Source organism: Pleurodeles waltl, chromosome 4_2 (genome assembly GCF_031143425.1).
Source record: "Pleurodeles waltl isolate 20211129_DDA chromosome 4_2, aPleWal1.hap1.20221129, whole genome shotgun sequence".
In the NCBI taxonomy this organism is placed as follows: Eukaryota; Metazoa; Chordata; class Amphibia; order Caudata; family Salamandridae; genus Pleurodeles; species Pleurodeles waltl.
Window position 1 is genome coordinate 940,609,067 of NC_090443.1, and position 17,421 is coordinate 940,626,487.

At 38.8% G+C, this 17,421-nt stretch overlaps 1 protein-coding gene across 1 annotated transcript in view; it reads right to left on the reverse strand.

The window, feature by feature from the left end:
- LOC138293500 (vitamin D3 hydroxylase-associated protein-like) overlaps positions 1-17,421 on the reverse strand; it is a 392,308-nt gene that overhangs the window by 97,382 nt on the left and 277,505 nt on the right. Inside the window, exons 8-9 of the mRNA XM_069232738.1 lie at positions 3,558-3,683; positions 1,531-1,628 (exon numbers count right to left, since the gene is read on the reverse strand). Of these exons, the coding sequence (XP_069088839.1) occupies positions 1,531-1,628; positions 3,558-3,683 (224 nt within the window). The remainder of the gene's footprint in view (positions 1-1,530; positions 1,629-3,557; positions 3,684-17,421) is intronic.

A 17,421-nucleotide genomic window follows, 5' to 3' on the forward strand; every position in this document is an offset into this window, starting at 1 on the left:
TGAGAATCGTTTTGAGGCACACGAGATATAACAGAGACAGGTTTCTGTCACCAAAAGAAAGGCTATTGGTCCTAAAGGAGTGTCAGCATTTCCTAGACTGAAGCTCCGTTCACACGTAGAACATAATCCATGGCATCAGCCTAACAATGAAGTATGATTCCCAACAAGCCAAGAACTCTTATTTACTATTGAGAAACAGCAGCTATCTTTGATTGTTAGGTATAGCTTCCCTCGTGGTTGATGGTACCATTTGATGGCCAATCATGATACAATGCTGCACAAGTCAGGATCTTGCCACAAGGATCATAAATTCCTTTGCGAAGACCTGTTGCAACCCACGGGTTAATTTTGATGGATATTGATAATACAGATATATATACTGTGGACTTGTATTTGTTGAAACCATGATGATTAACACAAGATCTTTTGAGTTCTAAGACGAACTAGACAGATCATGAGCTTTCACTTTAGTTTTAGGAGGGCAGGATCTATGCTAGACTTTCAGAATACCAACTGAATACGTAAAGAAATGTAATTTAGATTCATTGTTTTAAATTCATTTTCTGAAAACCTAACATGAATCCATCACTCCTATCACTCTATAATGTAATCCTCCTGGAACAAAACTTCACTTTACTCAAGACTCTTGTTAACAATATAAAAATCTGCATGGAGTTTGCATCTGTCCTTTTGCTTTGAGTGTCAATAAAACATTAACACTTATACAATAAAGGTGGCAGTAACATGATAAAATTTAGGCTGATCTGATTCTTCATAAATGACTCTAACTTATTAGCCTGGAAAAAATGTTAGTCATTTGAAAATTAACAAATACATATATAAAGCATGCCCAAATACCTCCCAAGGATATAATTTAACAACAAGAATACTGTTCTCAGCTTGGGCTTGATCAAAATCTAAAAAGGAGGACGTCGGCCAGAGGAAACTAATGATCAATAAACATGATCTTTGTGTGGAACTATTTTGTGCCATAAAATAAGGTGAAATCCCCTATTTTAAACAATAAGCTCACTGAGAAGCTTGACATTTCCACTAGTCATGGTGACCTATTTCCAGGTTAGGTCAACAAAGACCAAAACAGTTTGAACTCTTGACTTTAATCTGCTAATAAGATTGTACCACGGTTCTTGTCGCCCCTAGAAGATTCCAGGACATGATCTACTATCCATGGGCCACCATATTCAGAGAAAAATGGGTAATATGAATTTGAGTACCAACTGATCCCGCCACTTTCATGAATATTAAAATACACAGTAACAACCCAGTTCTGATACTCATTCTTAGCATCCACCATTAGACATCAATATCTATAAATTTACATTAACACATTGTCATCTGATCTCCAGTCTATCCATCTCTACTGCCTAACCAACCATAGTGCCTTACTCTCTTGCTTGTTTAACGAGATGGCTAGTAGATGAGAGTAGAACAGAGGAAAAGGGGTATGCTCACTGCTTGATCCCCATGCATTCTTTACAAATATCACCAAATGAACTATTGAGTACTTACAATTTTTCCAAAAATGCTGATCCACCATCAGCAAAGAATAACCGTGTAAAAAGTTCGAATGGGTTCCAGTCCAGTTCAGGTGGTGTAAAGGGTATAAGCTGTGTGGAAGAGAGAGGTAGTGTCTCAAAAGCAAGCTTATATCCAATCCACTTGTTTCTAAACCTCATATTTACAAAAACATTATTTTGGGTGATTCTTTCCCATGGATAAAAACATCATGCAGTTTACAGTGGATTCTCCAATCCCATTCACTAAGAAGCTTTTGGTTCTGAAGAGAGAAATATTCCAGCAGATTCAGGATATGTCAAGCAAGCTTGACTTTCATCAAGAATGTTGCTAGTTCACCTACACGTTTCCTACAGAATTTGCTAAAACAAACTGTCCAAAAAGCTGTGAATGATATCGGAACTTCAGAAATGCAACTTCTTGTGGTCTTTTGTTATCCATACAATTTATCTACACTTTTATGTTTAATTTCCTTTAGTTTCTCCATCCTTTCGTTTTCATGTACATTCCCAGTCTTGTTTCCAATTGTCACATGCCTGGCAGTCTTACATCTTAGCCAACTAGCATAAGCTATATCTCCACAGATGGCAGATATATGCATGCACTATAATGCCTATTCTGGCAGATATGTTTCCTACTGCCATAGATAGGTGCAGCTGTGCTTGAGCTGACACAGCCAGGGCAGTCTCTGCCATACAGAGATAACACCAAAACACTTTCCACACACTAGCAATGACATAACACACTCAGTCTTCCTCCCCATTTGTCCACATAATCAACTCTCCCTTGTTTTTATTCAAATTCAGGCATAGGCATTATGACAATAACTCAATAAAATCACAACTGTGATTCTCATGCACCCGTCCATATCATACACTACCTATATAGACCACATGACAGGCATACATACTTGCATTAATACTACCCCCACAGAGAAGCCTGCTGTCTAACCACTCTATGGCTCCTCACCAATGCATAAAGCACCATATAAATGCAGTTACAAAACAATTAAATACTACCAATTTTGTTAGTCGACTACTTTCAATTTATTTTGCTTTCTATGTAAGGTTAGTATATTTGGAACCTAGAGAAACTCACCATGGATTAAACATTTCTCTAGAAAATCTCTGAAAGACCTTTTTCTGTTTTTTTCAATTTAGCACCATTTGTTTTTTAACTTTAGACACCTCACACGTACAAATAAGCACACAGCTCATTATGGTAATGTATGGCGTGCAAAAGAAAAGTCAAAAATGGGGGAGAAAATTATGCACAACCTGAAGAGGACTATGGGCCTCATTACAACCGTGGCGGTCAAAGACCGCCAGGGCTGTTTTGGCGATTGTACCGCCAACAGGCTGGCGGTACCATCTGCTGTATTACGACCACAGTGGCAGCGCTGCGGTCGCACTGCCGGGACCGGAGGTTTCCCGCCATGGTTGTCCCGGTGGTTTCAATCCACCAGGGCAGCTCTGTTTGCAGCGCAGCCCTGGGGATTATGACTCCCCTTCCCGCCAGCCTGTCCATGGGGGTAGAGACCGCCATGGAAAGGCTGGCAGGAAGGGGAGTTGCGGGGCCCCCAGGCACAGCCCCACCCTGCTTTTCACTGTCTGCACAGCAGACAGTAAGAAGGGCGACGAGTCCAGCTGCACCTGTCGCACGGCCGCAACACTGCCGGCTCCATTAGGAGCCGGCTCCAATTTTACGGCCCACATCCCCGCTGGGCCGGCGGGCGGAAACTCTGTTTTGTCTGGATGTCTTAATGCGGCTGGCGGGATTGCGGCCGCCCGCCAAGGTTGTATTGAGGGCCTATGATTCTTATTGCAGGTGACTGTAAATGGTCCAGTATTTCACATAATAGTGATATGCTGATGCAGCAACTGGACCAACTTAAAAATAATAAAAAACCTTACATTGGTGCCTACTTACTATGATTTGTCACTTATAAGCTGAACAGCAATGAAAATTGTATTTGTCAGTTCAATGTAGCAAATCAGGTTAAGGCCATCACCAAGACTTACTGTGTGTCCTGCTTCTTCAAGGATCATTTTAGTTTCATGGACAACTCTTCTCATGCTGGGGGTTGATGGAAAATGACTGTTTGTATCATAGTAACCAATCCTAAGAGGTGTCAATCTGGAGAATACCTGAAATGACAAGAAGTATTTGTTTAAAGAGTCGTTTTCACATGGACAAACATGAATGGAATGAATATGTAGCTGATTACAACTCTCTTAAAATAACAATTTAAAAATGACTTACCATAGCTACATTTAAGGCAGTGCTTTGGTACATCTCAAAATATTTTGAAATGTGAAATTCTCAAACTCCCTACAATGCTAAAAAAATAGAGCTTTGCAATTTATTCCTTTGTTTCATTTTATCGATCTAATCTTATATCCTAGTATTTGAATCAATTCATCTTATTCATACATTCTATCCAATATCAACTCTCTATCAGTGCAATCAGTTCATCCAACCTTTCTTGCATAATCCAATTTCAAACCATCAATCCATCAATCTGCCAAAAACATCAACGATCTACCCATCAATTAATCCACCCAATCTATCATTCCATCATTCATTGTGTTCCATGATCTACCCTACCTACCCAGGTATCCCTCAAATCTATTCAATCCAGAGCTTTAAGCAATCTAGTTAAACATGTTATGTACTAGTATTATCTGTTGTATTTATTCATTCAATCAGTACAATTTACCCATCTGAAGTATCTTGATTTGGTCAAACACAGACCATAAAAGATAAATACAGCTAAAAGCACATTAAAAACAATAATAAAATACTTCATTACAATAGCAGCTTACAAGAACTAAATACAAGAATCCTGGCTCATATAAATCCACAGTTCATGAGGTCTCAACAGCATACAGATATGGCTTTCATAACAAACAACCCATTTTATTATGTAGAATCATAAAGTGACAGGTGAAGATGTGGGCTAAATATTTATCAGGATTATGTCAGATGCTTGAACTCACATTCGTCAGAACAGTAAATTGTTAGATAGAGCTTCTGATTATTAGAAAATAAGAGATCTCTGACACATTCATTAAAAACTCAACTAGGTAGTCATTGGAACCCAAAAGTGTTATATTGGCTTTGTGAATACAGGCTCAATAAATACCACTACATCCATTACAAACCTGAAGTGACTTCTCCAGATGTAAACAAGGATGCTGTGGTAATGTCACACAACATAAAGTTATAAATTCTACTAAAAGATTGCTGGAGTCATAGATATCCTACTAGCTTTATGCATTCAGGAGCGAAAGTATTTTTACATCCATTAATAATCTAACGTGTCTTGTGAGTATGCAAAACAAAATACCATCATGATATTGCATAACAAATAGCAGTAAAAATAAAGAGTATTTCCCCCACTAGATTTCACAAATGTTCAGCAGCTGAGATATATTTATAGATCATCAGGCAAGTATGTTCTGACTTTAAAATCTGTAAATAAAACAGGGCAGGTCTACATCTTCTAATATTAGGAGACCTCAATAACAGGATTAAAAATTGTTTTCTTGCAACGGAGTACAATTTACAATAAAAAGAAAATGCATAATTGACTGGCTAGACTTGGCGTCACAAGGACAAGAATCAAGTAGGGAGTCACAGTAAATGCTACCGGGGTATGGTACCAAAAAATGGACTACACCAAACCTAAATCTAATCAGATAAAATCTTTGAGAGTGGGTGAATGGGAACATAAGTTAAGGATCCATAAAGTCTTTTGTGACAAGAGGGAGAAACTCACATACCCTCTTTTTTCCCCATCTCTGGGTTCTCTCTTATTTTTGAAAGCAATTAAAGAATACCGTTTTAACTGCTGTTTTGAGATAATGGCAATTTGCAGTGAATTCTGATCGCAGTCCATTCTACCTAGAATGTCAAGCTGTTTCTTTATGTATCTCAGCCAGGCAATGTTGAGTACATTGTCAAGAAGGAGACAATTATTATTTATGGCTTGATAGAGACAGGTTTCTTCCTTAGTCCAGATTGCTTTCCATAACATAATGGGAGCTGGTTTGATGCGCTCTTCCAAGGGAACCCTACATAGCTCTGTATGGCAAAGCAATATAGGGAGGCTGCTGGGAGCGGACAAAATATTTCTCAAAAAAAGGTTTTCAGCAACCTGTAGGCACAACACATCTTGATACCCCCCACACCCTGGCTCCACTTATAGCTGTAGAGGAGCAACATGCAGTGCAAATATTGATCAAGGCAACCAGATGTGTAGGCCCAGAGTCCCTGCAAATCTGAACAGGGCCTCAGTGGTTTGATCAAACTATTGATCAATCATCATTCATAAAGTGTAGCTTATCAACCGTGGGGTCCCAAGACGATAGCTGGGGGACGTGGGCCAGTCGAAGAGCCTTCCTGAACTGGACTTAATTAAATGTGACCATGTACTTCTTTGATCAAAGTGGAACCCTAAATATGTGAAGATAGGGACATAGAGGAGTTTGTCTCTATTGAAGGTGCATGGTTTCAGGGTGGGGATGGATAAGCCTACAACCATGACATGAGACTTGAAAGTGTTTGTCTTTAGGCCCAAACTGAGCCATAAATGAGACAAACAAATGTAACACTTTTTGTATGCCTACTCCCGTTCTTGAAATTAGAACACAGTTGTCTGCATACAGTAAGGTGGGTAGTTTCCTGCATCTCACATTTACAGTGCCTGCCTCCCCTGAACTAAGATGGCTCTCAAAGTCATTATTATAAAGACAGAATAGGAAGGGGGCCAGTACACAAACTTCCCTTACTCCAAGTTTAATTTCAATTGAGTAAGTGCACTCGCCATTTCTCCAGTACCTAACACACCCTGTTACATTTTCATGCATCTGAGCTATGAAGTGCATCCATGCTGTGTCTATACCCATTTCACGCATGTTTGCCCATAGTTTCCCTCTATCCACCCCATCAAAAGCCAACTGCAGGTCCATAAAACCTAGATAACTCTTTGCCATTGTATATTAACTGATGATAAGATGAAAAGTAAGAAACTGATCCACAGTGCCGAGGCCTTGTCAGAACCCATACTGCACATCAGAGAAACACCCCCTTTTTGCCACCCATACCTGTAGCTGGGCAAGTAAAATTCTACCCATAAGCTTGCTTGTAATATCAATTAAAGACATTGGGCAACAGCAGCAGGGGTCTGCTTTGCCAGCTTTTTTAAAAATAGGTACAATAATTTCAATTGACTATGTTTTAGGGTGGCCTTCAATACTGGCCTTCTCATGACCTTTGTAAGTAATGGTAACCAAAAAGTGAGATTATCCAAAAAGAGGTCAGCTGGCACCCCATCCAAGCCGTAGGCCTCTGTTCCGCATTCCTGCGTTCTGTTCAAGTATGTGTCTAACCTCCTCATAAGTTGCTATTATACATTCTAGAAAAGTGTTCAACCTGTTCATGCGGTGGAATGATGACATCAATGTCTGAATTATGATTATCTTTAAGGTAAGTATCATTGATTGTCTTCCAAAACAAACACAGGTCCTTCCTTACACTTGCTTTGTGCTGTTTGTCCCATGCTTCTTGTCTAATGACCATCTTCCTCTGCATGATTGCCTGCTTATTATGTTGCCTACATGTACTTACTATTCCCTTATCTCTGAGCACCTGTTTCAAGGCAAGTATAAGATTCCTGTGAGTCTTTGCAGAATTACTATCTAACCATTCTTGTGGTCTATGCTCGCTATGTTTTGTTCCAATTTACAAGAGATCGATGACTGTGTGGCAAATTCCCTCAAAAGCCTGCAACAAGAGCTTGGTATTTAGGTCATGATATAGGCAAGCTAACACCTGCCACCAGCTTCTCCTTAATAGTTCCTTCAATACGGCGCCGGAGCTTACCATCAACTACCTTCGTAAGATCCCCTTGTTTTTGCTGAATGTTATTGGCATAATAGATGATGCCGTTATGTATTTGTTTATACCCATATTAAAAGATAGGAACACTGGATAGTGATCACTAAAGCAAACTTGCAGGATAGAGAAAGTGATAGTTCTGGGCTTATAATGATGTAAAAGTACAATAAAGTCAATCAGACTGCCCTAGCCTCTTCCTATGTAGGTGATATGATCAGAACTAGAACGGGCATAAGGATAATGGTCAGACAAAAGGAAATTTTATTTAAAATAGAATTAAAATTCTCCCCACAAGGGCTGTGCTAAAAATGGGGGCAACCCTCCATTTCATATCCTAGAATCCCAAAATAGAAGATCATACAATGAGCATAATCTACAATTGAAGTCGCCCCCTTTCCAAATCACAGTAAACTCCATATTAAAATTGCATACAATTTTGCCTAGAGTCTGTTCAAGGGAAGCAGCAATGTCAACATTGTAAAAGGAAAAATTGTTATTGTAAAAATTGACAATAATGAATGTTGGTCTTGGTTTATACATAACACTACTAACTTGAAAGTAAGGGGAGTCAAGGTGTGACTTTACAACCATTACACCTAGGGAGGTTCAAATTAAAGTTCTTGCAACTTTATGATGCCCTCCTCTAGATGGGAACACTGGGGTGTGGATTGAGAGAGCCCATCAGTATACACTGATTCTGCTGATTTACCCATCTATCAATCCAACCAGTCTATCAACCATTGTGAACCACAAATACCCATCATCCACCCAAACAACCTATCATTCAATTCTATTCCCCCATCCAGCCTATTTACTATGATAATGCCCTTCCCTGGCTCAGAGCTGCACTCAAAACCAACCTTTTTATCTGCTGCCTCATTGATTATGTCAGGAGGTTTAAGTTAGTTCCAGACACAATATTCACAAGTCATCATATACTCAATTATATGAACAGAGCTTATCTCATTGTTCTAGTTATCAATAAGATGTATGTGTCTGTACCATGTATCCAGGCTATCTAAAATATCTATTTCACAAATCTCTTCATCTCAACTATTAAATCTGTCATATTTACCTAATATTCCACTCAGGTGCATTTAATCAATTCTACCTAATGTACCTGTCTATCCATTTAATCAAGCTATCCAGTTATCTAACTAATTTACCAATTCAAGCCATTCAGCTATCCATGTGTTCTATAACATGTAGCCAATTTATCATATACTGAAACCAGCCAGTGGATCCAACCAATCAATTCATCTGATTGAACTTTACATCAATCCACTTACCAATGTAAATCAATAATTCCACTTACCCTACCCTTCCAACTTACCTTCATCCTCCCTTCCATCCATACATCCATCCACCCCCCCATTCTAAAAGATAATGCTGTAAAAATGCGATCACCTTATGTTGAAAAAAGATCTTTGGCAGGCCTCTCTAGTCACTGTACTTGTTTTCCTGTGAAGTTTAGTTCAGTGGTTAGAGGTAGCAGTTCTGACAGATATGTGCAGTATAAATATATTTGCATAGTACATATCTGTGAGGATTGTGAGATGTGTGATAAATGAAATAAATCTTATCTTATTAGTCTATCCATATAAAAAGAACACACAAATATTCTATTTCCTTATCTGTACTAGGCACATAATACAAATCAAATATCTAAACCAACCCAAATAATCCCTCTAATTTAATTATCCAATCTATCTAATATATTGAAACAATGTAACCGTCCAATAAACTAATTTGTGTTTGTCCAATGTAGTTCCAGGATGTTATATTATCAATCTAGAAACATCTATTAATAAGGTTGGTGTTATCCTAGATATATGGCATGGATCCAGCCTTGTAGGCCTACATTGGCCGCCATTAACCCAGTCCTTCCATCCACTCATCTCAAGCCATCTCTCAAACCATCATGACTCCAATGCACCAATCAAATTTATTTAATCCATCCCTTTCAGTACATCCACCATTCCAATCCATTTGATCAGTCCATATACTTAAAAGATCCACCCAGCCCAACCTATTCAATCCACTTATCTAAATCAGGAAATCTATTAACCTAATCCATCCAGCCACACTATCCATCTACTCTGTCCATCAAGTCCACCAATGAACCATCACCATCCAACAACTCTTTCCATTCACATTTCTCTACCCAATGAACCGATCCACTCCATACACGCAGAAATCTTCACACAGGTAGATGTCTGCGTGGGCAGACATTTCCACCTGGAGAGCATTCACCAATTCCAAGTGGAAATCTTTGCCTAGTCCTAGGATTTACAAGTCTCCGCACACCCACATGAAGGGATGGTATTATAAGTAACTTCTGTGACTGGATTTCTTAACTACACTTGTAAGTGGAGATTTCCATAGTGGATGCAGTGACCCAGCTCTGCTATGGTAACCCAGAATGGAAATATAGGGAAACTGCATTCAAATTCCTCCTTCTTCCTTTGACTGTTTGATTTGCATGATGCCCTACTGTAGATTCACCCTACAAAATGCAGCCTGTCTCCCTCAACAGGAAGAGGACATTCATGGAGGAGACAGACTAAGGGCCTCAATATGAGTTTTGCGGTCGGGCGAGCCGACTTACAAACTCATGGGGATAAGACCGTGGTCATCCCAGAGGCCTCACCCCCACACATAATACAGTGTTCCCACCAGGCTGACCAGCGGGAACCTGATATCAGGATGTTCCTGCTGGTCAGCTCAATGGGAACAGTGCTATGGGTCTTGGCCCCCTTTAAGGGAACCCATGCCAGTACCATAGCACAACAGCACCCTCGGAATGCGCACTTTCTGCCTTTCAATGGCATGTTCCCCGCAATGAAAATACTGGCAGAAAGTGAAATTGTGATCAGCATGGCGGCGTTGAACTCAGCACCGCAGTGGCTGACCATAAGTCTGACCGCCGACAGCCCACCAGGAACCATGTCCCTGGCTGGGACAGCGGCCCCTTGGCGGTCCGACTGCCAGGGCCATAATGTGGCAGCTGTACTACCTGGAGTGCGGCGGTCCGACCACCACTGTGAGGTTCATAATGAGGCCCTCTTAGTTATCTTTCTTTTTAGGTCTTTTTAGGGAACTGCATAGTTTGACTCCATACACCATCAGCAGAGGAGCCATGTGGAAGTCGTTGGCAGGCTCTGTCAATGTTTTAGGGGTTTAGGTACACCCTCTAGGAGGCCTGAAAAAGTGGCAGGACAAGAGGAGGCAGATAAAGTAGAAAGTCGCCAGGAATCAGACAGCTAGTCTCTTCCAGGAGGTGGACCTATTATGAGGCCTCTGTCTCACCCCCTTGATGCACACTGAGCTGCTATGTGGCCTGTGTGATCTGAGGTATCACAAAATATGGCAAGGTAAGAAACTAACCTTCCATCTTATGCCATTTCAGCTCTATATTTACCCCAAAACACATCTCACACTTATCACTCATGCACAGCTGGAAATCCTTTAAAGCTATTAATGATTAGAGATGACCTTGCATGGCTTCATAAATTACACTTTTTGGCCTTGCTTTGCAAATGCACCACATTGCGTGGTGCAAGAACGACGCAAGCCCTCTCAAAAATATGCCCCCATGTCTGGAGGCCAGAAACAATTTTTTGGTGAAAGAGAAGCTGGAAAAAGTTAATAATATTTTGAATCCAAACAGATTTTTATTGATCAGGTGTTAGCAGAGTCTCTAAGGAAGTGCTGCATTTAGACATTTAGGGAGACACAGTGGACATACCGATAATACATTTTTTATATACTTTAGATGCTACATGTCCTGAACGATTAAAAACAATAATGTATAATTTCATACCAGACACTTAAGCTGATAGTACTGAGTTAGAAATAACGTTAAGAATGGACTTACATAGGAGTTCATATTTATAATATTCATGTTAGGGAAGATAGAATTTACTTGGTAACTCATTAAAGGAGTAACACGTTTCTCCTTGGCAAATATCACTGATAAAAAAAATACCTGCAGCAATTCAATAAACCCAAAATGAAATAGGTTTGTTAAGTTTTAATTTAAGATTATTTCAAAGTGAGACCTTTTTAGAAGATCTCATATCAAAGATTAATAAAGCAGGTTCAGTGGGCTTAAGGATAGGTGTAGGTTTTCCATTTTTTTTGCATTAGTCATTGTTAAAAATGCTCGTAGAGAAAAGAGATATAATAGAGAACATTCTGTTTATAGACATTTTGGAGATTGCAAAGGATCATTAGGATGAAACCAAAATGCATTTTGAGCAATAAAATATTAGTTGTGATGGATCTTAAAATCAGATAAACCAATACCCCCCTCTCTTTTGGGAACCAGCAAATAGTTAAAGCAAAAACATGCAGGTTTATTGTTCTAAAAAATTGGCTGATTAACTTACATAGGGTTTTGTAAAAAATTGATGGGAAAAAAATCAGTAACATAGATAAAGTGTATAATTTTTAGAGCGTTATAACCATTTGCGTCTACTCAGCCCCACCAATTCAAATGAAGAGTTTACGATAAATTAAGTTTTTCTTTAATTTTGCTGATTAACCTGGTACTATTTAATTTATATATATGCTTGTTAGAGTTTGAAAAAGAAAGGCTTAAGTATTTAAGAGAACGCGAGTTCCACAAAATATCTGTATTTGCTATCATATTCGGAGTACAAAAACATTTAAGAGAACACATTGGCCCTCATTACCGCCGCCCGCCAAGGTTGGACCGCTGAGCGGGCGCCTATGCGACGGCAATCCCACCAGCCGCAAACAGAGTTTCCGACTGCCGGCCCAGCGGGAATGTGGGCCGTAACATTGGAGCCGGCTCCTAATGGAGCTGGCGGTGTTGCAGCTGTGCGACTGGTGCAGATGAACCCGTCGCGCTTTTCACTGTCTGCAATGCAGACAGTGAAAAGCAGAGTGGGGCTGTGTCTGTGGGGCCCCTGCACTACCCATGCCAAGTGCAGGGGCCCCCTGGGGCCCCGCGACTCCCCTTCCCGCCAGTCGTAATCCCCAGGGCAGCGCTGCCCTGTCAGGTTAAAACCGCCGGGACAACCGTGGCAGGAAACTGCCAGTCCCGGCAGTGCGACCGCGGCACTACCGCCGTGGTCTTAATACGGCGGATTGTACTGCCAGCCTGTTGGTGGTACAATTGCCAAACCAGCCGCCAGGGTTGTAATGAGGCCCATTATGTTTTACTTACATTCAATTTGTAACCAGAAACATGTGCATATTAACTATTAACATCCAAAATAATAGGGACAGAAGTAGAAGGATTTGTAGCATACAATCGGATATCATCTGCATGTAATGGAACTTTCAAAACAGTAACTTTCATAGTAATTTCAGTATATCCTTTTTTCATATGGAGAGAGCACAGGAGTTCATTGACTATATAGAATAAAAGATGTGATAAAAGGCACCCTTGTCTAGTTCCTCCATGTAAATTAAAGGCATGGGAGAAGGTACCATCAACATGGATAGTAGCTGATGGAACAGTATATAATGTTTTAATCACATTCATGAAGTTAGGGCTGCAATGGAAAGCTTATAAGGTGTCAAAAAGCAATTGCAAATTTAAGATACTGAAAGCTTTTTCTGCATCTAATGCCAACAGCCCAGCAAGATCCTTGAATTTATTAGAAAAAGACATGACATAGAAGGTGTGAATTGTGTGCAGATAGTTTGCCTTTCATAAACCATTTGATCTGATTTAATAATAGAATTTAGGACTTAATCTGTTAAGGGATATTGGACGATAATTAGCAATTGAAATAGGGTCCTTGACCAGTTTGGGTATAACAATGGTAATAGCTTCTTCAAAAGATCCTCCAACAGTGGAGGAGAGCTGAAAATCATGAAATAATGAAAGCAGAGTAGGAGACAGCTGAGTTTGACACAGCTCTTCTGGAATACTTTCTGGACTTGGGGACTTCTAGAGTGAGGAGATTTAATTGCTGGGTGGATTTCCTGGATATCAATTGAGATTTTCAGATGGAGCTGGTCTTCTGTAGAGATTTGGGGAAGGTAACAATCCTTCACAAAAGTAGAAATTACATCATTTGGTAGCACAGCAGGGTTGTCATAAGGAGCAGAATGAAAAGATAGAAATTATTTTGCAGTATCTTATGCTTTAAAAAGTAAAGTACCATTGAATTTCCTATTTGAAGTAATTTGGTTTGTCTTTTTTTATGTAAATAATTAGCTAAAAGCTATCAAGATTTAATGGAATGAAAGTAGTGATATGTTTTTTTTATAAATTTGCAAACATGCTCTTTTACTACTTATGTCTCACTTTTTATACCTGGAATTTGTACTTAGTGTCTTGAGAATTGATGAATCTCTCCAATTCAGCTCTTTATTTTCGAGTGAAGATAATGTAACATAAAATGTTTTGTTTTCATGTGCCATAAGGTATATGGTAGCACCTCATATGTAGGCTCTATAGGCATCCCAATGAATAACTGTTGAGGTCTCATTTGGGTTATTGGAAAGTTTAGAAGAGTTTATTGTATTTACGTCTATATCAGTGTTTATTCTTCATCTAGATTTTAGGGAACAAGTATTCTGTAGGATAAGAGAAAAAAAGAGATTACCGCATGGTCTGAGAGGGTTTTTTTCAATTGCAGGGTTTGTGGCCATTGTACATAGATGTTTTGAAATAAGTAAGTAATGAAGTCTAGAAAAAGTATAATGTGTGTGAGAAAAAGGTAAATTCTTTGGTTGTACAATTAACTAATCTCCAAAAACCAAATAATTTGGTGATGGAAAAAATGATTTAAATATTTGAAAGGATTTAGTGGGTCTAAAATTGGATATAGATATCCAGTCTAAAAGAGGATCTCAAATAAAATGAAAATCACCTCCAATGATAAAAGGGGCATTACCACATTTTATAATTTCAGTGGTGGTAGTTATTCAAAAAGATGGTTAACTGTTGTGGGAAAATAAATAATGATTAAATTAAGCTTATGAGTAACAATTTTGATCATATACAAATCTACCGTCTGAACCATTATGGTGATTGAATACTTGTATATGAGAGTGACTTGACAAAAGAATAGCCATGTCAATTTGCCAGCCAGGGATGAAATAATAGAATCCACTCATCCTTTTGACATGGAAGTTAGAATTTAGTCATTCATGTGAGTTTTTTGAGGGAAACAAATATATGTTTTACATCTTTTTAAGTATTCTATTATTAAACACCTCTTGACTGCGTGTTGGAGACCTTTAACATTGAGCGAAACAATGTTTATTTTCTTTTGAGTAACCACAGCGGTATATATGATGTATGGAAATAAGAAAAACAGAGAAGTATAGTAAAAAAAAAAAGCAGACCATAAAAATTAGATAAACATAACATAGAAAGGTCAAACCCCAAGATCTCATATTAAGTAGCTAGGTAGGGACACAGGTATGAAGCAAGATAGAACACACTGCATAAACCTGCATATATATATATATATATGTAAACTAAATTGTGAGGAGCTGTACTATTCAATGGAACTGAAAGGTAGTGAATCCATTGCAACAGGGTCTTGTTGCTTAAGATAGATGATTAGGTCCACAGCAGAAGAAACATAATTTTTCCCAGATGTGCAGCATGAACGGTTCAAAAAGTACATATTTGTATCCTGCAGCTCTTAGAGTAGATCTTAAGTCTGAGAATTGTTGGCAAACTTCACTGCTTCTTTGGAAAAGTCTTGATGTATGTACACTTGGTTACCTGCTGGTAGCAGAAATAATATTTTCCATGCAGCTTTCCTGATTAGGAGAAGATGAGGCTGACATAAAACTTTGAAAATGATCTGTCTGGGTTTTCATTGACGAGAAAGAATACAATGCGCTTTATGTATTTCAAACTTTTATGGACATTTTATGTTTAGGAGCCTTAGTACCATAGACTCTAAATAGAGATGACAATTTTGGCCTTCAATATTTTCTGGCACATTACAAATGAGCAAATTGTATTGACAGTTCAAGTCCATCAAATTATTTTTTCATGGGGGAAATTTGATTGACTAAAGGTGTCAGAGTTGCAATAGCTTTGTGATTATCTCTTATTTTTATCTCATTGTTAGAAACCTTCATTAATAAAGAGGATATGCCTCTTTGAAAATGTTTAATATCAAATCATATGGAGTTAGTGGATGGCTTGTATTTCCTCTAAGATTTAAGTAAAAGACAACTCTTGTGATTCTACTACTTTATATTTTGTAGGTGGAGGAGAAACAGTTTGTTTCCATTTATTGGAGTAAGCAAATTATGGTTTTGTTTCCATTTTAGAGAGCAGACAGTGAGAGCATCAGGTTTACAAATATAGGTCATTGAAAATCAACGATAAGCAGGTACGACAGCAACCTTGAGTCAAAGAAGGCAAATGTGGGACAGAATCGAGGATAAGGTGAATGTGGTTTTCAACATCAGATGCTCACAGGAGGACACCAGCAAGTGGTGAAATGACCTGCAGGGGAGTGTCTGTTACTTAGGTTACAGGATGCACTAAGAGGCCCTAGCCACAGGTGGTGGGCCCGCAAGGCCCATTAGTCTTATTCCTTGGGAGGGAAAGGTGCTGTCCATGCTCAACACTGAAGGCATCAAGGGACTTGCAGGTGGAGATAAGACTGGTAAATACAAATACTAACTCTATCACAATAACATATTCAACTTCATACCCCTAATCCTTAATGGAAATCTCTACAATGTTCGCAATCAATTCATAGAAGTATGCTGTGTGATGTCTCTCACAGCTTACTACATTCTATATGTATTCATAGTCTTTCATTTACTCTCTGTAATCCAAATCATGTGGAATACACAATCAAATAGGTGTGACATTACAATTTGGCAACAAATCACACACACCCCTACCTAACATTTATTCATTTCCACATAACAATGTAAGCTATACCCACTCTTACCATCATGACATAGCACATACTTTCTTTATCTGATACAAAATCATGTTTAAAAATCCTGCTAGCACAAGTCAAAATATATGAATCCATGTTGCCTTGATAAAAAATGTATAATTTTTTGCTTCAAATTAACATATCACTGCATTCTGGTAAATTACATTTATTTATTATTTTGAACAAATATATTATTCAAATTTCACGCAAAAACCAAGTAATGGAAAAGTGGAAGTCACAGTGAAGTTGACCCATTTTTTGTCATATAAATCATACACATTATCTTCACACTTAAAATTGACTATTTTGGGCCTTGAAAAGAGCAAGGCTACTCAATTTTATTTAATAGACAAGCATACATCTATTGGCTCATCTGAGAGAAGTGGAAATAGTGATGTATATATAAATCACTTAAAAGTACTGCAAAATGGCCTGCATAGTAACTATAACACGTGCAGTAAGATAACTAGAACTTGCACCCGGGCTGTGCACAGCTTTCCCCTCAATAATTTTACTTCAAATGTTACATTGATATTATCAATGATGTTATCAAACATGTCATGAGAGATGTAATATGTGGAGTAATAAGCAGTGCATGGTGAGGGAGTGAGATAAGTTACCTTGGTGCATGAGTTATAGTTACTTGAGATAACCATAACTATAACTGCTGAATTTCTGTAGTTTTGTGTGTGTAAAATGTGAACCCAACTATATTGTGCCCGTGCCCCTTGATTCTTTTGTGTGAATTTCTATGGGTTTTTAATTCTATTTCCTAACTAAACTATAACAGCCTTCAACCTTTGTTTTTTTCAGTGAAACCCTATGTCATTTTAATTACTTTACATTAATCGAGCCTCCAGGTTTTGCCATGGCAACACCCTGCAGCTAACCCCCTATATGCAGCAAACCCCACACAATGCCTGGCCGTGCACTGCAGGGGTTGACAGCAGGGCCTGGGCTGCGGCCAGGCACTGTAGCCTACCCTCTATAAGCCCCCAATCCCACATCTTCTGTCCAAAACCTGTAAGTACACCATCCCTCCCTCGAAGAGCCCAAATTAAACCATAACACTAACAAC